Genomic DNA, 24,327 nt, shown 5'->3' with positions numbered 1-24,327 from the left:
AAGGGAATGAAGGAGCCAATTTGTTTGTGATCAAATCCTAATTCTGGAGAAAGTCAATCTTGGTTTCTGCTCATGCAGCACATGGCAGGGTGGGCTCAGCCCAGGGGGAGCTCCCAGGACAAGGATGCAGGGCTGGGAGAACCTCCCAGCTCACAGCCTCTATGGAACAACCATTTCTGATCCCTTCCAACCCAAACCAGTCTGGGATGTTGTATCTGTGACAGCTATGTCAGCCTCCCTCTCCCCTTTCTACATTTCCCTTTGTGATTCCCAATTATTTTTCCCCTAAGAACACAGATTACTGGGAAGGAGGCCTTCCCAGGCTTCAGACGTTCTGGAAGAAAAAAAAAAAAAAGGCAACCAACAGATTCTGCTTTAAAAGTCATTAAAATGTTCAACTGGAGAAAAATCAAGTATCTGTAATTATTACCCCTGGCAGCAGTTATTTTTCCTGCTCTTGTTATAACCTTCTTGGGAACTAGGAACATCCTTCCCCCCAAGTGAGATCTGCTGCCCTTTACCCAAAATATTTGCTCTAAGGAAAACCAAGCCCAGGTGGTGCCCTCATTCCCAGGGGTGCTCAGGCCCCCTCTGCACTGAGCTGAGCCCCCAGCCCCACACCAGCCCTGGTGGGACTGAACTGATGGGATCCCTGCCCCACCTCCCACTGCCACCTGCTGGGACACCTCATGCCCAATCTCCAAGATTAAATCTGGGTTTTCCCCTGGGCCAGCAGGTTCTGCTTGGGCTTCAGCACAGATCTGGACCACCAGGTGGGAGTTTTGATGATAAAAATCACAGAATCCCAAACTGGTTCGGGTTGGAAGGGACCTTAAAGCTCCTCCATTCCCACCCCTGCCATGCCCAGGGACACCTCCCACCAGCCCAGGTTGCTCCAAGCCCCATCCAACCTGGGCTGAGACACTGCCAGGGATGGGGCAGCCACAGCTTCTCTGGGAAACCTGGCACAGGGGCTCAGCACCCTCACACCAAACTATTTCTTCCTCATGTCCACCCTAAATCTCCCCTCTTGCAGCTGGAAACCCTTCCCCCTCATCCCATCCCTCCCTGCCCTTGTCCCCAGTCCCTCCCCAGCTTTCCTGGAGCCCCTTCAGGCACTGGAAGGTGCTCTGAGGTCTCCCCATTGCAGCCTTCTCTTCTCCAGGCTGAACACCCCCAACTCTCTCCCTGGCTCCAGAGCTGCTCCAGCCCTCCCAGCAGCTCCAGGGCCTCCTCTGGACTCACTCCCACAGCTCCGTGTCAATCAGATGATTTTCCAGGTGATTTTTGTCCACTCAGAGCAAGTCCTACCCCCCCGCAGGTAGCCCCGTTCTTTGTGGCTTTTTGGGAGTCACCTGCAACCACCCCCAAGTCCCCACTCCCTACAGCTGCTCACCAATCCCAGCAGATCCCAGTCCCTGGAGATGCCTTTCCATCCCCCAACGCTGTTCTCCCCCCGGGGCTCCTCTGGGGGGTGTGAGGAGCTTTGGGAGCTGTGAGGGGCAGCAGGACCCCCTGCTCAGCCCCGCTCCCATCACCCCGTCCCCATCGGAAGCCGGAGGGGAGGTGGAGGTGGCTCTGGGATGGGATGGGATGGGATGGGATGGGATGGGATGGGATGGGATGGGATGGGATGGGATGGGATGGGATGGGATAGGGGGTTTTGCAGCTGTGCTGGGCTGGAGCTTTGCTACCATCTGCCGGGGGGCTGCAGCTCCGCACGGGGCGGGGAAGAGAAAGGAAAACCCTTCCCGAAGGAGAACCCGAGGGTGAGGTGGGTAATGTCCTAGCGGAGGGTCTCAGGCAGGGTCTGTCACGGACACGGGTGGGTCCCTGCACCCCCCCGGCCTCGTTTCAGAAGGACACAAGTACCGTGGGTCAAGGGAACCGGGGGATGCTGCCCCAGCTGCATCACTCCTGGGGGAGTGCTCTGGTTCTGCCCCGGGCAGGAGACACCCGACAGCTCCAGAGCCTTCCTGATCCTGTGGCCTCCAGCTCCACAGGACCCTTCAGCTTCACAGGACCCTCTGGCTCCACAGGACCCTTCAGCTTCACAGGACCCTCCGGCTTCACAAGATGCTCGTTCCCCAGGGTCCTCCAGTTCCAGGAGCATCCATCTCCACAGGACACTCCCCCTGTAGAACCAGCTCCAGGACCTTTCCAGCTCCAGACCCCCGGCTCCCAGCAGTCCCAGTTCCTGGCACAGGGCCCATCCCAGAGGAGGCTGTGTCTCTGTTTCCATGTTTTGTGTTGGAGAGGGGTACGGCTGCAGGGCTGGGGTGAAGCCCAGGGGATGGGGTATGGAGGTGGAAGGGGTCTGAGGGTCCCAGCAGCCCCCCCTCCCCGTGCACCCTGACCCCATCCCAGAGCCGGGTGCTGGAAGGAGCAGGCAGAGCTGATGGCAGGGGGGTTTCTGACAGCCAGGGGGTAGCCTGGTCCCCACATCCCTGCTCCTGGATGTTCCTGCTCCTGGAGCAGCAGATACTGGAGCTGGGAATGATGGAAAGCAAATCCCATCGTTTGCTCCCCTGCCAGACCCAGGGTCAGCACCCAGCTGCCTGCAAGCAGCTTTGTCCCCTGGCATCAGGGGCACAGAGGGCAGGAGAAGTGACAGGGAGCTCAGCCCAGCAGAGGTGACAGTCCTGGGCTGCAGCAGAGCATCCCCTGAGGCTGGGAGAGCTGCAGCCCCCCTGCCCTCTCCTCCTCCCCTGAAACTCCTCTTTCCCTGCCTGATCATTTGGAGAAATCCTTTGCCTTACATTATTATTCAGCACAATCTCATCAGCTTTTATCCTTTAGCAGTGACCTTATGGTAGTAAGTTAAGCCTACAGAAATAGCATTTGTAATTAATCTATTTCCATAAGATTAGCATGTCAAATGTCACGGGGATACATGTGAGATACTTTCAGAGCTTAAAATCCTTTTGTCAGGATTGCTTTAAAAGTGTGACAGTCTCATCAGACAGCAGAGCCCAGCCAGGGGGTGGAAGGATACCCCATGGCCCCCTCCTCCCTGGCCCCAAAATCACCCAAGGAGCTGCTGAGCAAACCCTGAGTAAGAGAACAGCTTCTCCAGATGCTGCTGCCATTGCCTGGAATGCTTTCATGGAATGGTTTGTGTGGGAAGGGACCCCAAAGGTCATCAGAGAGTCCCAGGGGTTCGTGACCCTCCCCTCATCCCACCATCCCAACCCCAGGGCCCACCCTCCCAACCAGGAGGACCCCAACCCAATGTCCTGGGTCTGGGTGCATTCTGCCTGCAGAGCCCCTCCTCTCCCAGGATTTCACCACCTCTTCCTTTCCTTTCTTGTTTTCACAGCTTTTTTCACAGAGCTCAGAGGGACTTTGAAGGGAAAAAAAAATTAAAAATGCCTCTGTTTGTTTCCTAATCAGGTACCAGCCTGAACTGAATTAGTTTAATCTGAATAACTGCAAACCCTTTGGGAAATTAATACTAACTTTATAAAACATTATTATCTCCAGCTCTCCAAATTAATCTGCACACATAAGTAAAGTACTTTTTCATTTAGGACAATTCAGGATTTAAAATAAACAGCAAGGCAGAGAGAACTCCAGGCCCAGTTGGTGTATGCACCAGCACACCTCCAAATATTAACTCTGCTTCCCAGAGCCTCGTGGGAAGGAAGCAGGGGCTGGAATGCTGTAATTAGGAGACACTTCTGCCTGGTTTGCAGCCTGGTGGGATGCAGGATGCTGGCACTGGGGGCTGCATGAGCACCCCTGGTGTCAAACAGCAGCTTGGGCATTTGGGGGACTCCCAAGCCCTGGGGATGTGGGCACTGCTGGGGGAACACTGGGACCAGGTGAGCTGAAAGGTCTTTTCCAACCCAAACAATTGATTCTGTAATTCTAAGGCTGTGAGAATCCATGGTATCAGTGTGGATCCATGGAAGGACATCCTGATGCCTGCTGGTGCAGCCCAGGAGCTCACTGGGACCGTGGCGTGGGAGCCCCAGCTGCAGCTGGGATGAGCCCAGTTCATTCCAGTGGGTTCTGCTGGTGACTGAGAGCAGGGGGAGAAGAACCTCCTTGTAACCACCCCCCTGCAGCAGCAGACTTGCAGCAAGAGATTGAGGGTGCACAAATTCCTTTAATTCCAGCTAAAAGTCTCTTGCAACAGCCCAGCTACAGAGTTGGCCATTTCAAGAACCACCCAGATGGGTGCTCCATCCCTGGGGAGGGCTGGGGGGCTGCAGGTTTGCACCCATAGGGTCCCTCTCTGACCCTGCTGGTATATTTTGAGGTCTTCTCCAAGGCACCCTCAGCCAGAGACCCATTGGCAGCCAGGGGACAGGGATCCTGTCCCACTGCCCCCACAGCCCATGGGGTGGTCCTGCCATGGAGGATGGGGTGCTGGGGATCCCCTTACCCCCTGGCCCAGGGATGGGGAACAGCCTGCCCAGGGAGGGGGTTGAGGTCTCATCCCTGGAGATATTCAAGGTGAGGCTTGAGGAGGCTCTGAGCAACCTGATCTAGGTGAGGGTGTCCCTGATACTGCAGGGGGGTTGGGACCTCCAGAGGGACCTGACAACCCCAACCACTGTGATCCCATCCTGTGTGGCCTTGCAGCAGCAGGGACAGGTACCCCAGCCAGGGGATGGTGGCAGCATCAGTCCCCGTGCAGGGGTCCCAGGGTGACCCCCATGCTCATGAGGAGGGATGGGGGGGCTGCTGAGGGGATGAAATATCTGCAGGGCTGTGCCTGGGACCCCAGGGCAGCCCCCAGCAAGCCCTGGCAGCATCTCTGGAGAGAGGGGTGATGGGGACACCCCAACAACAGTGCCCATGGCCACCTCAGGGTTCCTTGGGTTTATTGAGCTCTAGAGTGGAGGCTCAGCTGGATCAGAGGGGGTCTGGGGTTGCTGTGGGGGCTGAGCCCCCTTTCCCGTGCTCGTCCCTGTGTGAACCAACAGTGACATCCAGTGCCCACCCGGCTCCACTGCAGGCTCTGCTCACCCTGCCGGAGGGAAGCACCAAGCTCCCAGCTCCCTGCAGCCAGGCTCAGCCCCTGCTCAGGGGCACCCTCATCCTAACTCTGCTTTGGATCAATTAAACAAAGGAGAAGGAGAAAGGAGCTCTCCTGCGCCTCTGCCTCGGGTGTTCCTGGCTGGGGAGGCAGAGCATCAGCACGAAGCTCTGCTCAGTGCCCTCCTCACCTCCCCTCTGCCCCATTTATTTTTTTTTAAGGTTGCTCCAAGCCCCATCCAACCTGGGCTGAGACACTGCCAGGGATGGGGCAGCCACAGCTTCTCTGGGAAACCTGGCACAGGAGCTCAGCACGCTGTGTTAAACCATCTCCCCCCTCAGGATGAAGCACCCCCAGCAGCAGCCTGCTCCAGAGCCTGGACATTCTAGGACTAAAGCACATTCCCACATGTGCAGCTCAGAGCAAGGGGTGTTTGAATTTTGCCTCCAGTTAAGCAAAGCCCTCAAGCAGGCACTCACCTGGGACTCTCAGGCAGCATCCTGGACACCAACATCCCTTTTCTGACTCAAAATGCACAGGGCTTGAGTTTATCCCAGCACCACCTGAGAACACAGCCTGCTGGGTGCCCCCAGGAAAGGGGTAAAAACGAGAGGTTTTTTCAGAACCAAAGGGCACCAGCTGCTTCCTCTTGAGTTAGATGCTGTTCTACATCTTCTGAAAACCTGTTTTGAAACTGAAGCCTTTGTTCTTTTCCCCTCCACCCTCCCCAGCCCCTGCTGTAAAACATCTTCACCCCAGAGCCCATCAGCTCAGCTGAGGAGGCAGCAGGAGAAAACTGGACTTGGAGCTTACAAGGTTCAACAATTTTATACCTTCATTTCAAAGCAGGGAAGATCTGGGCAAGATACAGATAGTTTTAAAATCCATCTTTTTTCTTTTATTTTTAAAGATCTGAACTGTCCACAAATGGGAAAGGTCTGACTTCCAGTAACACTTGCCATTCTTGACACGTGCTGTGCAAGGTGTTTTCATGTTTCCTGACACAATCCTAGGTATTTTAAAATGGAGAACTTTAAAATAAACTGGAAAAGCCTTCACCTGCCCTGTCAAATGTGTTTTGAAGTCCCTGCTACATCAGTGTGTACCAGCAACCTTTAAACCTAGGGAAAACTAAAACTAAGCCCTTGGAGAGTATTAACTGAAAGTCTTTTATTAATGCAGTTCTTTTTTTTTTTCTTTTTAACCTCCAGAAGACCACTTGACTGTTTTCCTTTTGTGCCAGCTCCAGCACAACTGACACTGACAGTCAGTGTTTCCTAGCTGGAGTTCACAGGTGACACAATTCCCCCTGGTTTAGGGACACCTGGAATACCAGTTGGGAATGGGATCTCCTCCCTGCTCTCAGCTGTGTAAGATGGGAATCCTGTCTTTAGCTGCAGCCAGAAAAAGAATTATTTCCCCACCCCACTGCCAAACCTCAGACTTCCATCTCACTCAGGGTAAAGGCAGCTGCCTGCTGCTACATCCCCTGACGTGAAGCCACCACCTAACACACATGGAGAAGAGCTGTTGAACAGCAAACTACAACTCTTGAGCTGCTCAACACCCTGGTCCTCCAGCCAGTGCAACCCCCCAGAAGGATTAGACCAGATATGAGAAGAAACTTCTTAATTACAAGGGTAATTAACCACTGGCCCAGGCTGCCCGAGGAGGTGGCTGAATCCTCAGCCCTGGAGGTGTTTAAGAGCTGTGAAGCTGTGGTGCTGAGGGACAAGGTTCAGCACTGGACTTGGTAGAATTTGACTATGGTTGGTAGGGTCAGGTTTATGGTTGGACTTGGTGATCTATAAGGTCTCTTCCAACCAGAACAGTTCAGGGTGGTTCTGTGAAGGGTGAGGATCCTCCTGCTCCTTGGCTCCAGCTGTTGCCCTGCAGCACTCAGCCCACACTGGGGTTACCACATTAGAAGACTAAAGCTACAGCCTGTTTAAATTCAACAACCAATGAAAGGGTCAAAATAAGTTATTTTGGTTTTTTCCCCCCCAGGTTTATTTACTAAATTGTTTCACATTCAATGAAATAGTTACAACAATACTTACAGAGCATTATCACAGGAGCAAACACATTGAGGACACCAGTAAGGACCAAGGATGCAGGTGACAGTTCTTTCCCTGTTGAACTCAAATGCCACTTTGTAAACAATAACAAACCCAGAACATTGCTGCTAAAAAAGAGGTACACATAAAAACACTCTAGGTACAACAAAACTACATGTATCATTTTATACTCCCAACCAAAGCACTCTGGTCAAGTCGAGTACAATTTGGTATTCTCTGTACAATTAATAAATCCTGCTAAAAATTAGAGTTCTCCTTCGGTTCAAAATACAGCACAGCGCATAAGGCAAAAAAATAGGAATTATCATCCAGTTCTTTGCGTTAAATATCAAGAATTTAAGGCAAGTTTGGACATTTTGCATTGTTCCATATAGTGAGTGGGGACTTACAGATGGCAAATTCACAAAAGCAACAGGCTGTCTGCCAGGACCAGTTAACTGTGTGCAATGTGGACTGGACACATCTGCCCCTCTGGAAATTCCAAGCAGACTTTCTGAAAGAAAAGCATTCCTAGGAGGACAGACTGTCAGGAAGCTACAGATTAACATGTAAAAATAAAACAAACCCACAACAAAAAAACCCAGAAACCCCAGAAATTCAGGAATTTTATGTACACATATGAACTCATACCCACTTTAAAGTGCTTTACAGATACTTTTGAGTGACTAAGAAAGAGAACTGGATGATAATTTATAGTTGTATGACATCTTATTTGAAGGTCCTCAGTTCTTAAACTGCCAGATAGACATCACACTGAGAGCAGTGTTCTTTAAATGCAGATTTCAACTGATTGTTGTCTGATCTTCCTATGACCAAGCACTTCAGTGAACAGGACAAGCACCCAGAACAGAAATGCAGATGGCATGACTGCAAGTGACAGGATCCTGAAGGTGAAACTGTTCCATCCATTTCTCACCAAACATTCCCATCCAGTAACAGCAGCATATTCCATTAGTTATCTTTCCCATCCTCCATACCAAGCCTGCACACTAAAAAAGCCTGTTTCCACTGATACCTTAAATTTAGCAATACCACATTAGAAAGTGGGGGTCAATCACTCTGACCTAATTAACACTGCTGAGGAAAACAGTAAAACATTTTGCAGCTAAATTTAAGTGCTCTGACTTCCATAAATGCATGTTGATGTATCCTTGAACAGGCACCAACACCCCCCTGGATCTGCTGATTTTCTGTCCTGATGCCCTCACAACTTGATGAGCACCCTGGGCTGGTGGGAGGTGTCCCTGCCCATGGCAGGGGTGGGAACTGGATGAGCAAAATTTTAAGGTCCCTTGCAACCCAAACCAGCCTGGAATTTGATGAAAACTATTTCTGAACACTATTTCTCTGCACTGTGAACAACCTGAGAACAGTGTTTGCCAACACTTCCCATCAGGATGCGCACATGAGCAACTCCACTCCTGGAATCCTGCTGCCCTTCAAACCCTAAAGGAACCATATGCAAGAACTGCATGGGAAGCCCAGCAATAAGAGGCATAAACTTCTCTTCAGTACAATTTTTTCTTTATATTAATTTTTAAGCATCCTTACCACCCATGCATAATGGAAACAGTGGTACTCAGTGTCACCTGGCACAGCCCCAGCAGTACAGCAGCACATGGAAACACTCTGCTTGTGCAGTCCCTGAACAGAAGGCAATTTACCCACCAGGCTGAACCCTCTCAGTCCCCAGCCCTGCTCCCCATCCTCCCCACACCCAGGCAGGCAGCAGCCCTGCAGCTGCTTGTGTCCTACCAACAGACCCACTACAAGAATGAAACCACTCTGTTATTGCTATGGAACTACAATCCTCAGTGGGTGGAATTAAACTGCACTGAAATTGTTAATTTTATTTGCTTTTCAAGCCCTGCTAAATCCTCCCAGATCTGAAGAGTGCATGCAGGAGCTCATGGTGTGTGCAAACACCTGTTAGCCATGGCTAATGCTCTGTGCTGGAAACCCCCTCTGCTCCTGGCTGTAACATCTGAACGTGAGTGTATGGAAGAACAAGGAACACCACTGTCTGCCTGGCTGCAATTAGCTTTGCAGGAATCAATCAAGTGCACTCAAAGCCTTCCACTTAACATAAAGAAATGGCTTTTAAAGCAACTATTTCAAATCTTATTGCACCTTAAAAAAAATAATACTATACGGGCTTGAAAACCAAGGGGAAACAGACATCAATTAAAAATGTTAAAACAAGGGGAAAATAACTGCAGAGGCAGAAAGATTCTTCAGTACCAGGCCTGGCAACACACACACAGACAGCAACACAGAAATTCAAGACAACCATGACTCCTAGTTCACACCAGAAGACAACCCAAAACATCCTAAATTAACCAAAAATCCTATTTATTCCTTCATCTGCTTTATATAATGGTTACAACCCACAGCATCACATCCTCATGATCTGCCCAAATTTTCACTGAATTTAGGGCTACTGCAAAGTTCTCTCTCTTGAGATTCTGGTGAGTCCCAGGAACTGACCTGCAGCACCCCATGGGGCAGGACACGGGCTGGGGATCAGCAGCTGTGCCCCAGGGCTTTGCATTCCTTGCAGCCTGTGTTAAAGGCCAGACTGCCTACAGAACCCCAGGAAGGGTCCTGCTTTCCACTCCCTATTTGTGAGAACAGGAACAATAAACACAAGATGTGCTGAAAACAAAGACCAAAAGTGTAACAAACACGGAGCTCACTCAGCACATTGGGTAACACCCTCAACAGGTTTCAGAGGCACGAATGTATCAAGCAAATTAGAACCAAAAAAACCACTGAAACGATCAAAACAATCATGCTCTATGCATACTGCACCAAAATCAGTAACAGCCTTATTGTTAAGTCCTACATTTAGCACCATTTTTATATCTGGACACTCTGAGAAAGCAATCATACATTCTTTTAAAAAAAGGAAGTTCTAGGGGGATACAGACACACGTGCACTCGGGAGGAGGGTGGGACAGAGCTGGTTTGGAGGATTTATTTTATATCATGCTAGGAATGCTGCTGTGGCATCTTCTGATGTGTTACTGTTGGAATTTTTCCTTGCATTACAATTGTAGAAACACACAGCAGGCAAGATTGAGTCCTTTAATCTAGCACTCATTTACCCACAGAAAGGAAATCTAAGGGAAAGTTAAAAATGTGATTTTGCTTCATCAGGTCCAAAAAGTGTTGGTAAAGAGGCAATAAATTTGCCTTCTGTATTTCTGTGAGCAGCTACTAATTACCATCCCAGCACTCCCACCACTAAGGGGCAACAAAGGAGAGTGTACAGGCAACATACTATGGCACTGATTATTTACAGACCTTGAGATACAGAAACAAGGCAGCCCTTTAGTTACTGTTCATAAGAAAAATTATGAAGCACTGGTGTTTTCTTAGTATGAAGACACAACCAGACAACTATCAGCAAACTGCCCCAGGCACACACCACAGTCACACACCTCTCACCCCAAGCACAGTAAACTTCATGTTTCAGAGTAGGCAGGAGGAAGAGAGAAAAGCTCTAGAGAGTGAAAGGGTTAGATGTACACAAAGTTTTCTAACCACATCCCAAGACACGTGCAGTCCTCTCACATCCACTGCCATAGCAGGGCCTAAACCCAGCTGGGAACAAGCTTCCCATTCCTTCTGCCCATGTCCCTAAAGTAAGAGCCAGTTACCAGCAGAAAACAAACCCTTCCTCATTTCATCCCAGCTTCACCACACTCCTCCAGCTTCCCAGCTGCAGCCAACACAGCTCGTGGTCTCCCCCAGCAGGGTTTCTTTTCAAGCAGATTAAGCTCCATCTTTGCATCAGGTCTGTCCAAGTCCTGCTTCCCATCAAAGTGCAGTCAAACCAAAATTGCATCGACAGTACATCATGCCAGCAGAGTCCAGCCAGCTGTCTGCAATGGGGTCATACTTCTGGACAGTGTTCAGGTAGGATGACCCTGAATGACCTCCAACAACATACAGGTAGTTATCAATCACAGCTGCACCCACTCCTGTTGGAAAGAAAAAGCAGACAACCCATGGCATGAGCACCAGCTGCAGGAATTAGTACACTTCAGTTCCTAACTGGACCAGCTAAAGGCTGACCAGGTGAGTTCTCACAGCCTCTCTTCCTTAGGGCTCTAAGCAAATGGATGCCATTGAAGAGCCCCTTCCTGTTTAGGTCTTACACTGCTTTTAACTCTTCTCCTGTCCCATGGGAGAGCAATGCTCTTGTGTCCCCACACCCCTTGTTGGGAAGAGAAAGAAGACAGGATGCACTACTGAATCTCAACTTAAGATAAAATACAACAGAACCTTAAAACACAGAATTGCTGAGGCTTGAGAAGACTAAAGCAGATAAATCATTACTTTATATTGTTTTTGTTAACAGCTCAGTCCTAATAAACTGGACTGTAATTAAACAGAGAAATAAATACTCATCCTTTCACAGAGCTGCTTAAGGGGTGTTCATACACAGATGAAGTGCAGTGCTCTGCAGACAAGTCACTACAACTTCCCTGCAGCTTCTCTCAGGTCAGTTTATTTCCAAAGGAAATGGGAGTCAAGTGCCAAGGTGTGGATGTGCCTACCTGTCCTGGGTTCCTTCATGGGCCGACACACTGTCCACTGGTTTTGGTGAGGATCATATCTCTCAATGCTTGACAGGTGGGACACACCATTGTGCCCACCTACCACAAAGATGAAGCCCAGCATGACACCCACACCAAAGTTGATTCTTTTGTCAGCCATGGAAGCCACTGTCTCCCACGAGTTCTTACTGGGATCGTAACGCTCCACACTGCAGAGACAAACAAACCACTGGTCAGGCTTGGGCTCTCCTGACTTGGAATTTCACTCTGCAAGAAACCTGAGTTCTGTCAAAAAGCAGTTTTAACATATTTCATCACGTGATCATTTCATCATCATTCAGCCTCTTTTTAAACACATTTCATCTGACACAGAGACTGCCCCTCAGCTGCTTCTCCGACGTCCTCGTGCCACCACCTGGCTCTTGGGGTGTCACTGCAACAGAGCAAGGTTCTTCAGAGCTGGCCTCAGAACTGAAAGCTCTACCAAGGATGACTGCTGCTGCTTACAGAAAGACACTAGAGCAGGAAAAGCTGAACACAATGCAGATCCAAAGTGAACCTATGTGGGTAACACATCAGGTCAAAAACTTCCTTGAGGCCTGACTGAAAATAACAGAGGGGAAAAAATATGGAAAAGCAGTAGAGAGGTTGCTGATAAAAACACTAAGGAGAGATGAAGCCTTTGGGATACAATAGGAATTAATTATCATTGTTACTTTTTAATCACTGGAGCTGCACAGATGGTCAGTCACTAACACACTTGTGGCACATGGCCATTCCCTGCCACACGTGGAGCTTCAGTAGCACAAGGGGGGCAGAAAAAGGGGGCAAGAACCTCAGCAGCAGCAGCACAACAGAGCTGGAGCCAAGGTGCCTGATCACACAGCACTCAGCTTGCTTTTAACACCAACCCTCCTGGCAGCCTAGTGCCTGGATGGCACAGCTCACTACTCACACCCTTGAATAATCAATAAAACTAAAATTATCCAATGAAAACTAAATTTAAGGAGGCCAATAATGAAGCATTAGATTCCAGTAACCCTACAGGAGGTGCTGGCAGTTCCTTTGAGAAGGAGAAATGTGGTATGAGGAGCAAGACTGCTGCAGATTTTTAGTGTTGTTAACAGCTTTCTCTTCAAAGCCACCAGCCTGACAAGGACATTTCCTACTGCTCCAGGGATGAGTCTCCCATGCCCTGCAAGGAGGTGATCATGTTTAACCTTTCAAAGGCCTGTGTGCACACCAAGCAATCAGATTTTGGGAACCAGTCCTGGCAAGGACTTGGTTATCTCCCTCTCTTTGTGGTCTGTGCAATGAGGCTGCAGTGGAGTCAGCACCCAGAGGTCCCCAGTAACTCCTGCTCTGCTGCTGACTTGGCTTGTTGGATAGCATAGTTCCTTGTGGTACAAAGAGTGTGGGGCTGAGTGACCACAGAGGACACACACAGCTCAGTTGCTGCAGGTCCAATTCCCACCTGAAGAAAGCCTACAGCCAAGAGAAAACTTTCAGAGATGGCTTGCTTGTCTATCAAGTATTTCAGCCACTATTAGTACTCAGAATTGAAAATAAATCCAAATAATGCCACCTCAGGTTTCATAAAATCCTGTCACAACTGTAACAAATAGTTTCAGTTACTGCTGCTTTGTATTTCAGTAATTTAAACAAATGCCAACCAGTCCTTTCCTTCACCAGCTGGTCCTATAAAACAAATATATCAAGTATGAAAAGCAAATACAGCCAGTGGCTGGTGCCATGGTGTTACACTGCACTGCCTAACAACCAGTGCATCCTTTCCTACAAGCAAGTTCTTCACTGTCTGCCTTTATTCAGCTATTTAGACTTGCAGTTTATTAATTTGCTTCCTGGAGGGACAGATGGTTGATTTGCCTCCATTATAATACATTAAAGAGAGTACAAATGATTTCTTGCATAACTAAATAACTAAATGCCCCTGTCCATCCACAGAGATTGGAGTGGAACAGCACAGCTGAAGAGCACATCAGTACCAGCAAGCCCAGACCAGCAAGCATCCTCCTGAACTTTATTGTGACTACTTTAAGATCCCATCCGAGGCACAGATTTATTTTGTGTATCTTAAGCATGTGGAAAATCCCATCCATTACAAACCAGTGTTTTCCATGTTGAAGTGAACCCCCCAGACTAACATTGGGCAGGCTCCAAGCACCAGGATGCAGGCAGGGCTGGAGACAAACAAGCCCTCACAGCACTGACCTCCTGAGCCAACCAGCTTGGGTGTCTACAAGATCAGGCATCTTGCACCACCTGGCTATGCAATATGCAGATCTCTGTCTTTACTGTTCTCCCTTCTTAAGGATTTAAAAACAAACCAGCTGTGAGCTGAACATGTAAAGGCAAGTTAACCTGAAGATTTCCCAGTTGAGTTATCAGATTGATGCTGCAGAGCAAGGATTAATGAGGCACACTGTGGATTACCAACCTGCTCCAAAATAATTTTTAATTGGCTGACAAAGACAAGCTCCACAGCGAGCTCTGCAGATCTCCAGCTGATGAGATGGAGCACCACAGGGCAGAAGCAGCACATACCTGTTCATGTGGGCAGGGCCATAGCCCCCAATGGCATAAATCATCCCGTCCAGGACAGCTGCAGCAAAACAACTCCTGGTTTTGTTCATGGGGGCCACCAGCTGCCACTCCTTGACTTTGGGAATGTATTTCTCCACAGTCCGGAGGTAGGACTGCCCATCGTAGCCCCCCAGGGCGTAGAGCTCTCCTGCCAGGACCACCACCCCCAGAGTACTCCTGCTCTCAAACATCCTCTCCAGAGCTGTCCAGGTGTTGGTGTCAGGGTCCCAGCACTCCACGGAGCTCTCGTGCTTGCGGTAGCTGATGCCCTGGCAGACGTGGGTGGCAATGCCCCCCACTACATAAATCTTCTGCTCCAGGACACAGATCCCAAACTCGTAGCGGGGGATGCTGAGGGGAGCCAGCCCAATCCAGGAGTCATTCTGAGGAAAATACATTTCAACACTGAAACAGAAAAAAACAAAAAAACAAAAAACAAACCACAAAGACTGTGTGAGCAACCTCAGCTTCTGAAAATCTGTGAAGCACAAACAAGCAGCACAGTCTGAAGAGGATTCCACGTCACATCCAGTGTTTGCTGCTCCATCCAACAGCCCAAATGCCAGCTAAAACCAAAAGCTGATTATTGCCTTAAAGAGTGCAAAATGTGAGGGAAGAAAACCCAGTGCTGATGCCACAGCAGCTTCTGGAGGTAGGCTGTGATCAGGGTCAGCTACAAATACAAACCAGAGGAGTAACAGGGACACTCTGAAAGAAAAAAATAAAGTCAGAATAGCCACAGAGATTAGAGAGAGAGGGAGAAAATGAGAGAGCAGAAAGCATGTATGTACATGCAAACATATATTTAGAAACTACAGTTTGTAGCTTTATAAATAGGTATTTTACAGGCACTGTGCAATTTAAACAAAATGTCAAAGAACAACAAAACTGATTGGAAACATCTGTTCTCAAAGCACTGCTGATTTGCATTTCCTTTTAACTGTACTCAGTGTCAGAATATGGTGGGTCTAGCCTATCAGGTGTCAAGCCCAGTCAATCTACCTCAGGGGTTTAGCTAATCAATCCTAGGAAATATGATCTGCTCCAAAAAACACAGGCAGGGAAATGAAGCCACTGGAGAGCTGAGAGCAGCTGCCCAGAGAGGAGGGAGCAGCCCTAAGGATCTCGAGTAATTCTGGGATCTGGAAGCAGGGGCCAAGTGAAAAACCAGCAGTCCTGCAAGCACAAGTGGAAAGCAGAACAAGAAGAGTGGCATTAAGGTTTCCCACTTCACCATTTTAATTGCAACAGGAACTATTTCCTTAATTGACCTGTGACTCTTTTTTGTTATGCCAAGAACCATTGTTTACAGTTCAGTGTTAACCAAAGCAACAGTTTAGGAAAGATTACTGTGAATACTAAATTAAGGAGGAGTGAATTTTTCTATGCATGGTTGATAGTATTAAAAAGCACTTTTGTTTCACCAAAAAGGAAACTAATCCAAACTACAACGTAAGGAACATTGTTGCAAATGTTGAAGATGTGAAAGAAGCAGCTGCAGGAGTTAATTCCCTCAAACCAACAGGCTTTTTAATAGGCACAAAACCCTCTTTAATTTTTAAATTTATAAACCAAACCATTCCCACTCCCAACATCTAGCTTCCTGTCAGTCCCTGTCACTGGGAAAGTTAACTCTAGCTTTGACAACATCTCTAAACAGAGGGGAGAACACACAGCTCTCCCTGGTTTTTAGGATTATGTGTGTATATATATGCAAACATGGAACTGTCCTGGGAAAGGAAATCTGAGAGTAAAATATTATCCCAGACTTCAGCTGTGGAACCAGCTGAGGCAGCCTGCTTACCCCAGACCCTTCCTGAGCTGATGAGGACACTTCACCAGCTGGGTTTGTGGCAGCAAGCAAATCTATGCAGACACAGAGCTTAACCACCACTTCTGCAGCTGGATTAATCTGATGCTGCAAGTAAAGCCAGCAATACCAGTATGGGGATGAAAGCTTTTTTCTCCCTATTATTCTCTCCTTGCTCCCATAATCAGCCTCAGGGATGTGCTCCAGTCACTGAAAAGGACAATGGGCTGTGGTGCACAGCTGTGGTCACCTGCTCAGCAGCAGAAACTCAAGTCTCAGTTGCATTATGATCAAGAAAGTGACTAAGAATTACCTCTGCACTCTTCTGTGATTGAGTTTGTTTTAATTCCAAGGTCTTCTGAGTTACCACAAAGCATATCTGTGATACATTAGGTTAAATTTTATGATTTGATTGTCAGGAACAATAATAAATCAGGCAAAAATTATGTAAAATGAAGACATGAAAGGATTTAAAAAGTATCATATGTACTCTTACTATCCACTTCTGTTCACCAAATTCTCTATCAATAGACTTCAAGTTATTATTTTATACCTCTTTGTGTTGGCACTAACAAAACCCCTAAACACTGAAGACCACTGAATGGTTTGGGCTGGAAAGAAACCTAAAGCTCCTCCATTGCCACCCCTGCCATGGTCAGGGACACCTCCCACCAGCCCAGGTTGCTCCAAGCCCCATCCAACCTGGGCTGAGACACTGCCAGGGATGGGGCAGCCACAGCTTCTCTGGGAAACCTGGGACCTCAGCACCCTCACAACAAACAATTTATTCCTAATGCCCAACCTCAACCTCCTGATTACTCATGAAATCAAAAAGCATTGTGAATTCAGCACTTGTCCTTGTTCTTAAGAACCCTTAAGTAGCTTTCTCTTTTTTTGAAGTCACTTGAGTCCTGCAAACCACATCTTCTCAGGGACTGTCTTAACCCTGACTCAGGGTGGCAACAGACACAAATACCACAGCCCCTCACAAACAAACACCACAGCCCCCCACGTGCTGCAACAGCTGCACCCCACTCACCTCTCCAAGCAGGCAAACAGCCCAGCTTTGCCTCCCACAGCACAGAGAACCTTGGGAGCACAGCGTGGCCGTGTCATCAGCACGGTCTGGTGGGAAAGCCTGTGCTCGGGCATGAAGTGGTACTTGAGGGCCTCGTTGAGGAGGTGCTTACAGGTGTGGTCATCCCTGATGAGGTGGTTTGCCTCGTAGAGCCTGGTGAGGAACTTGACGCTGAGGAGGGGCAGTCGGACGCAGTGCAGCAGGCGGGCCAGGTACTTGTGCCGCTCCCGCACGTCGTACTTGATCCAGGCCTCCAGGGCGTAGAACACGGTCTCCTCTGACACCACGTTCAGGCAGTCGTTGGAAACGATCTCGTCCAGCTCGGAGTGGGTCAGCTCCAGGAACTCCTCGGTCTGGCAGACCTCCTCGAAGTTCTGGCAGATGTACTTGGTGGCTGCCAGGTAGAGGTCGTGGCAGCCGTAGGTCTCTGCGAAGCGGGAGATGCCGATGCAGTTCCCGGGATCCAGCTGGCTCTCCAGGAAGGCACAGCACTCCTTCACCACCAGCTTGATCTGCAGGAGGTTGGCGGCCGGCAGGAGCGACTCCACCGTGTCCTGGGAGATGAAGACGGTGCCGGTGTAGGCGTACTCCACGATGGACTGCAGCGCCGCCTCCTCCACGCACTGGAACTCCACCTCCGAGTTCTCCTTCTCCGAGAGGTTCCCGGTGAACATGGCTTTGAAGTAGGGGCTGATGCTGGCCAGCACCGCCCTGTGGGCGTGGATCTTGGCATCGCCCACCCGCAGCACGATGTCGCAGAGCTGCCGGTGCTGCCGGAGCAGGTTGAGGCCCTGCAGGAGCTGCTCCGAGTGCAGGTGGGTGAGGCTGGCAAGGGTGTAGGCTGGGGAGGACTGGTCCATCTGGGAGGAACACAAGTGGCAACACCTTACTCGGGGCTCTGCTACTCACTGCACTCAGATCCGACATTTAACAGGGATTTTTACCTTTTTTCCTTGCTTTTATCTTAACTAGGCTTAACACTTCCAAACTGACTTTTCTACTCCTCATGCACCACACTGCTTCGTGCAAGTTAAATCCAGCACAATCAGATGCTTGTTACTATCAGCCCGTGCTACATTAACCTTTGATTTATCAAAAAAAAAAACCCCAAAACAACCCAACCACCATGCTGTTTCCCTCTCCTTTATTCTGCAGTCAAGTAGCTATTATCTGAAGTGCTGAATACATGGCTGGATTCTACACCAGGTACTCGAGAGAACTGAACAGTGACTGAAGAAGAGAACTGGGCTATGGGAGGCAAAGTTTTAAAAGTTCTTAAAGAACTTTCTGCTTGCCTTGGGTTGCCTTGCAGGCTCCTTAGTGCTGCCATGGGGCAAGTGAGCTCTGCTGGGCTTCCCTCCAAGCAGGGACCTGCTCCTCCCCAGGACCAGCAGAGAGGCAGGAATGCCCCCCAGAGCCAGGGAGGTGCTGGAGGAGAGGTTACTGAGCTCTGGACAAGCACAGCAGGAGGAGGAGATCCTTGCCTCACCAGGTGGCTCCCACTGGGGGAGGAAATCCTCAGGGGACATGCCCTGGCCATCCAGAGGTCAGTCTGGGGAAGAATGGAGCTGGGCTGACCTCCTCTACCCAGAGGTGAGGGGCTGCGAGGAGGAGGGAGGGCAGAGGGGCTGCAGGGACGAGGGCAGAGGGGCTTCCCAGGGTCACCAAGGTGCCAGGTGTCCCCATCCCCACAGCTGCCAGCCTCCCTAACACCACTGGTAAAGGCAGAGAGAGAAGGATCCTGGTTCTGACCCACAGCTCCACGACCCCCCCAAAAGCTCCTTCCAGAAAGCTCTGCTTGCATGGTGACACCAAGGCACCCCCTGCTCTAATTGCAGTGTCATTACCATTCACATGGTGCTGCCCCCACCACCTGCTGGAGCTCTGCAGCTCTTTGTTCAGCCTGAATTCTCCTCCAGCTGAGAGGGTGGAGGGGATGAACTGTCAGGATCCCAAGGCAGAGGAATCACAACCATTGTTCTCCAGAGAACACTGCAGGCAGCCCACCTCTGAGCTGGAAAAGCTCATTTCATTTTCATTTGCTCAACTGGCTACACAAGCTGCAAGATCTCACTTCTTTTATCTTGTTATTAAGAAGTTCATCATTTTTACAGCTCCTTAACTGACATCTAATTTGCAGTGAGCCTACATGCAAAGTGCTTCAGCTGAAAGAATGAAATTAGTTTCCAGCATTTAAGTGCAGAAGATAATAGCTCACACACAGGAGTGGAGGCTCACAGCTAGGGACAGCATTAACAGATAAGTAAGCTCAGCCCTCTACTGTTATAACACCACACTGAAAAATACCCAAACCAGCAACCCAGCACCACAGCTCAAAGGAAGAATTTAAAGCAGATCTGCAAAAGCCAAGACTCCCTGCAATAACATTCCCATATAATTGCATTGTTGCAGCACAGATTACAGGGGGGGAATAAAAGAAGAGATGTTCAGCAGCCAGAGCACTTTCTCTTTTTCTGTGTGTGCTCAGTGTGTAAAACTGTTGCACACACAGAGGCAGAGAGCAGCAAAGAGGAGGTGACACCACAGGGAAAGGAGCTGTTGCAGTTCACCTGCAAGACCAGTTAAAAATCACAACACTCAGCTTTTTCTACAGGATAAAGACTTCTGTGCTGGATTGGTGGAGATGCCTCCTGCTGCATCTCACACACCTCCTGCACCTCTTTGCTTTCTTGTGGAGCACAAAGCCCAGAGCCTGAACATCACCCAGCCCAGGAGAAGAGGTGCCAGCCCAGCAGTTTGTGCTCACAAGACCAGTCCAGTGGTTGCCCCCGGGCTGGGGACTATCAGATGCTTCTCAAGGTCTGTAGGTAAAACTTAAATAGCAGTTATCAGAAATAAAAAAGATTAACCAGAGATGTGGGTACCTCAGCTCACTTAGTGAGGGTTCCTGCTCTGGTTTGTGGTGGTTCCCTGTCAGTGATGGGCAGCACAGCGTTTGCTTTAAGTGGGAGCAGCAGCAGAGCTCCCGGCACTGCTCTGCTTTAAGGCAGCATTTAAGTGCTCCCAGTCTCTTATTTAGCCTAAAACCGGCTGGTGCCTGACAGAGACTCGTCTCGTTTTGTTACTCGCCAGCAAGCACAAAACCTCAGCAGCACCCGCCCTCAGCACCCTGCTAACTTTGGTTCTAACCCCCATCGCTGCATAAACCCCCCCCACACCGTATACACAACAAAACAAAAGCGCAAGAAACAACCTCTGAGCATGAGGTGCCGAGCTCACGGCGCTCTGTGCTCTCCTGGGCTGACACCCCCGGGGCCCGAGGCGCAGCCTCTGCAGAGGCCCCAGGGGAGCTGGGGGGGACAGAGAACCCCAACCCACCGGGACGGGGCTGACCCCTCCCGCCCCCCTCACAGCCTCCTCCCGGGGGGACACAGCCGGGACGGGGCTGACCCCCCCCGCCCCCCAGCCTCCTCCCGGGGGTAACACAGCCGGGACGGGGCTGACCCCTCCCGTCCCACAGCCTCCTCCCGGGGGGACACAGCCGGGACGGGGCTGACCCCTCCCGCCCCCCAGCCTCCTCCCGGGGGGACACAGCCACACAGCCGCGCCGCCTCTCACCCCCCAGCCCCCCCGCAGTGCGTGAGGCCGCTGCCCCCCCCCCAGCAGAGCTCCCCACAGACCGGGCCGGGCCCCAGCCGTCCCCGCCGCGGTGCTGATGTGTGGGGAAGGGTGCGGGGGCGCCGTGCTCACCGGAGGGGGAAGGGGAGCGCAGGCCGCGGCCAGGCCAGGCCCCGCGGTAGCCGCCGCCTCTCTCTGCTCCGCTCCTCTGGCAGCGCCCGGCAACGTCACTTCCGGGCGCCACCGCCCCACGCCCTCTCCCAATCCGTGCCGGGCGGTCCCACCGCGCAGTACGGGAGGGGGGAGCGGCAGCCCGCTGCTTCCTCCTCACCGCCTCGACCCCGCCGCTCCGCGCTCAGACCCCGCGGCCTCGCCTTTCTTCGCGCTCCGCGGCGCCCTGGCGGTGGAGGGGAAGGAGAGGGGGCGGTGAGGTGTGCGCGGCTCACGCTGCCCCAAGCCCCCCTCACCCCTTCGGCCGCACTGTGGTGGGTGCCGCGCAGGCGCGCTGCGGGCCGGCCCCTGGCGACGGCGGCGGTGTTGGGGCGCGCGGCGTTGCCGGGGCGGGGGCGGCTCCCGCGCGCGCCGCCTGATGGCCGCGGCCCTCGCGCTGCCACCGCCCGCCCGCCCCATGGAGGAGACCCCGGGACCCCCCCCGAACCCGGGACACCCCCCGAACCCGGGACCCCCCCCGAACCCGGGACACCCCCTGAGCCCGGGACCCCCCCTGGCCCCGGGACCCCCCCTGAGCCCGGGACACCCTCTGGCCCCGGGACCCCCCCTGGCCCCGGGACCCCCCCTGAGCCCGGGACACCCTCTGGCCCCGGGACCCCCCCTGGCCCCGGGACCCCCCCTGAGCCCGGGACACCCTCTGGCCCCGGGACCCCCCCTGTCCCCGGGACCCTCCCTGTCCCCAGCCCTCAGCACGCAGCGCGGCGGCCGGGAGGCTGATCCCGCCGATCCGCCGTGGGGGCCGCGTCCGGCGCTGAGCCGGCGGCGCCGCGGTCCCGGCCGCTCCCCCCGGCCTCCCGCCGCCTCCCTGCGAGCCCTCACGTCGCCCCCCGCCCCCCGCCGCGGGCTGGGCGAGCTGTCCCGCAGCCTGGCCTGGCAGCTGGGCGGCCCCGGTACCGCCGGGCAGCGGGAGGAGGAGGAGGAGGTGACCGGCACCGATCCCGTCCCGCAGGACAGGCTGATCGGTGAGGGAAGCCCCTCCCGGCCCGGCAGCACCGGCCTGAAGTTCGGTCTGGTGCCGCCGGAGCTTCACGCTCGGTTGCTGGACCAGGAGGACTACAAGAACCGGACTGAAGCCGTGGAGGAGCTGAAGAGGGTGGTCGGGGGTGCCAGCCCGGCTGCCGTGACCTCCACGCCCGCCCCCGGCCTCCTGGGGCTCATCAGCTTCCTCTACACCCTCCTGGACGACCCCAACTTCAAGGTGGTGCTGGGGGCTCTGGAGGCGATCCACCTGCTGGCCCTGCGGCTGGGACACCAGGTCCGGACCTTCCTGGCACCGCTGGTCTCTGCCGCCGCCAAAGTGCTGGGGGACAACAAGGTGTCGGTGCGGCGGGAGTACACCCGGCTCTTCCTGCGGCTGATGGAGGCGGCGGGGCCCCGGCAGGTGCTGGGGATGCTGCTGCAGCCCGAGTTCCTGCGGCACAAGAACTCCAAAGTCCGAGAGGAGGTGGTCAACATCTGCATCGCCGCCCTCCTCGCTCACCCCGCCGAGGAGCTGGATTTGGCCCGCTTGGCTTCTGAGCTGGCTCCGGTTCTGGTGGACGGGAAGCGCAGGGTTCGGCACGCTGCCATGGAAGCCTTCGCCGCGCTGGCCGCTGCCATGGGCCCGGGCAGGACCGCCCTTCTCTTCAAGGCGGTGGATGCCGTGGAGCTTGAGGACAACGGGGACGGGGTGATGCACGCCGTGCAGGCCAGGCTGGCCAGGAAGACCTTGCCCAAGCTGGTAGACCACGGGTTTGTGGAGTATGCTGTGCCCCTGCCATCCTCTGGCCATACCAGGGGGGGGTATTTGCCCCCAGGAGCCGATACGGACTGGTTGCTGATGGGCAGCAGGAGCCAGAGTGCACACAGTTACTGCGGGTGTCAGCCCAGGGAGGATGCTCTGCACAACTCCAGCACACACGCTGCCTCTGCCGACCAAGGAGTGAGCCCCAGGAGAGTCCTGAGTGCAGGAAAAGGGAAAAGCAAACTGCCTTGGGAAAACGAGGATGCTGCAGAGAGGGAAGGTGGTTCAGGAGTCAAGATGCCTTTGACAAAGGGTGTGGAGCAGGTATGTACTCACAGGTCACCTGGCTTGCTCATATGAAGGGTAAGGCATGTTCCAAGGGGAGGTTTGGAGCTGTCAGAGGCTCACTCAAGGAGAGGTGTTTGTGGGGCATGGCTGGGACTGTGGTGTTCCATCTGTAAGGATCTCTGTACAGACATCCAGCTGGGAAGGCAGATTTGGAACTCTGCTGTCACATTTAACACTGGTAGGAACCAGACAGAGTATCACTTACAAAAATAAATATAACAGTTACCTGGACTTCCTGAGGCACTTCTGAGGTGGGACCTGAGTGCTCCATCTCTGATAATGGCCCAGCTAAAACCCAGGGAATGGCTGCAAGAGCAGTGGAGCTACCTGAGAGCTTCTGACTGTGTGGTTTTGTTTGGGAATACCTGACTGGCTGCAGAGAGTTTCCTAAAGACAGAAGCTGTTTGCAGGAAATCTGACAAATAGCTTCAGCTGGGGCTTCAGCAGGGCTCAGGAGTGTGGCTGAGCTGGTGCTTCTTGTCAGGGTGCTGCCCTGTAAGAAAACCTGGAGGCTGCCAGGTGTCAGTGTGGCTCTGGTTCCTCGGCCTGATTTGCCTGGGAAGAATGTAGGTCAGGCAGGATCCCCAGCTCTGATTGAGCTGAGCTTTGATTTCACCACTGAGCATCTCAGCAGCTGCAAAGGGAAGGAAAAACTCTGCAGGATTCTGCTCTATGGCTTGGGTTTGATACCAGCCTGGGGGGGTCTGTGTGTGGGGTGGGCTTTCTGTTGTGGGGTTATTGTTTGGGTTTGTTTTGTTGTTAAACACACAGGTTTAATTTCTCATGACTTGACCTACAGCAGGGAGGGGATCTTTTTGGAAACTCCAGGGCTGTGTAGGACAGACTTCCTTTCCTCACTGCCACCTCTGTGTCCTCAGCATTTAATTCTTGGTTGCTTAGTAACTTGTCCCCTCCTGTGTTGCAGGAGGTCACGGGCAGTGCTGCTTTCCTGGGCTGGCTTTTAATAAAGTCTCAGAGCAAAAAGAAACACGAGTTAGCATTATTGTACTGAAAAAAACCCTTGAAGTTCGTGTATGTACCTGTATGCACAAAGGCTCTGGCCCTTGGTTGGGGTAATTATCACCTTTATTCAGACTCCTGAAGAGATCTGTATCTTTTTGAGGTGATGAATCAGGCAATTAAGTTCCCTTGGGGTATCTACAGGGCAAGCAGGGTCTGGGCAAAAGGGAACTTAGGAAAACATCTCCAGCAAGAAGATTTTTCCTTTTGAAAGAGCCTTTCAGTATTAACTCCCACCTCTTGCAGCAGCAGTAGTTAATTGCCAGCATTCTCGGGGCAAATGGAGCTGAGCTCTGTCCTGAGG

The 24,327-nt window shown here is 52.0% G+C and overlaps 2 protein-coding genes across 2 annotated transcripts in view; one reads left to right on the top strand and one right to left on the bottom strand.

Moving 5' to 3' along the window:
* Positions 1-7,007: 7,007 nt before the first annotated feature.
* KLHL28 (kelch like family member 28) lies at positions 7,008-20,953 on the bottom strand. The gene is made up of 5 exons (XM_030452103.1): positions 20,834-20,953; positions 17,084-17,982; positions 14,196-14,639; positions 11,631-11,839; positions 7,008-11,051 (listed from the first exon to the last, which is right to left on the bottom strand). Exons 2-5 carry the CDS (start codon positions 17,980-17,982, stop codon positions 10,888-10,890), a joined length of 1,716 nt encoding a protein of 571 aa, XP_030307963.1. The 5' UTR covers positions 20,834-20,953; the 3' UTR covers positions 7,008-10,887.
* A 337-nt stretch (positions 20,954-21,290) lies between these two features.
* Positions 21,291-24,327, top strand: part of TOGARAM1 (TOG array regulator of axonemal microtubules 1) — a 33,925-nt gene continuing 30,888 nt past the window's right edge. Inside the window, exon 1 of the mRNA XM_030452511.1 lies at positions 21,291-22,979. Coding sequence (XP_030308371.1) covers positions 21,291-22,979 — 1,689 coding nt within the window. The remainder of the gene's footprint in view (positions 22,980-24,327) is intronic.

Source organism: Calypte anna, chromosome 5A (assembly GCF_003957555.1).
Source record: "Calypte anna isolate BGI_N300 chromosome 5A, bCalAnn1_v1.p, whole genome shotgun sequence".
In the NCBI taxonomy this organism is placed as follows: Eukaryota; Metazoa; Chordata; class Aves; order Apodiformes; family Trochilidae; genus Calypte; species Calypte anna.
Note: the sequence above shows the minus strand (reverse complement) of the source record. Positions and strands in the feature narration are given on the sequence as shown.

Bases quoted from the DNA above. Each gene is read 5' to 3' on its own strand.
- KLHL28 (XM_030452103.1), bottom strand. From the start codon at position 17,982: ATGGACCAGTCCTCCCCAGCCTACACCCTTGCCAGCCTCACCCACCTG. The intron at 14,640-17,083 runs GTGAGTGGGGTG...TTTCTGTTTCAG, and splicing joins CTGTTTGCCTGCTTGGAGAG to TGTTGAAATGTATTTTCCTC. The intron at 11,840-14,195 runs GTATGTGCTGCT...TTGTCTCTGCAG, and splicing joins GGCCCTGCCCACATGAACAG to TGTGGAGCGTTACGATCCCA.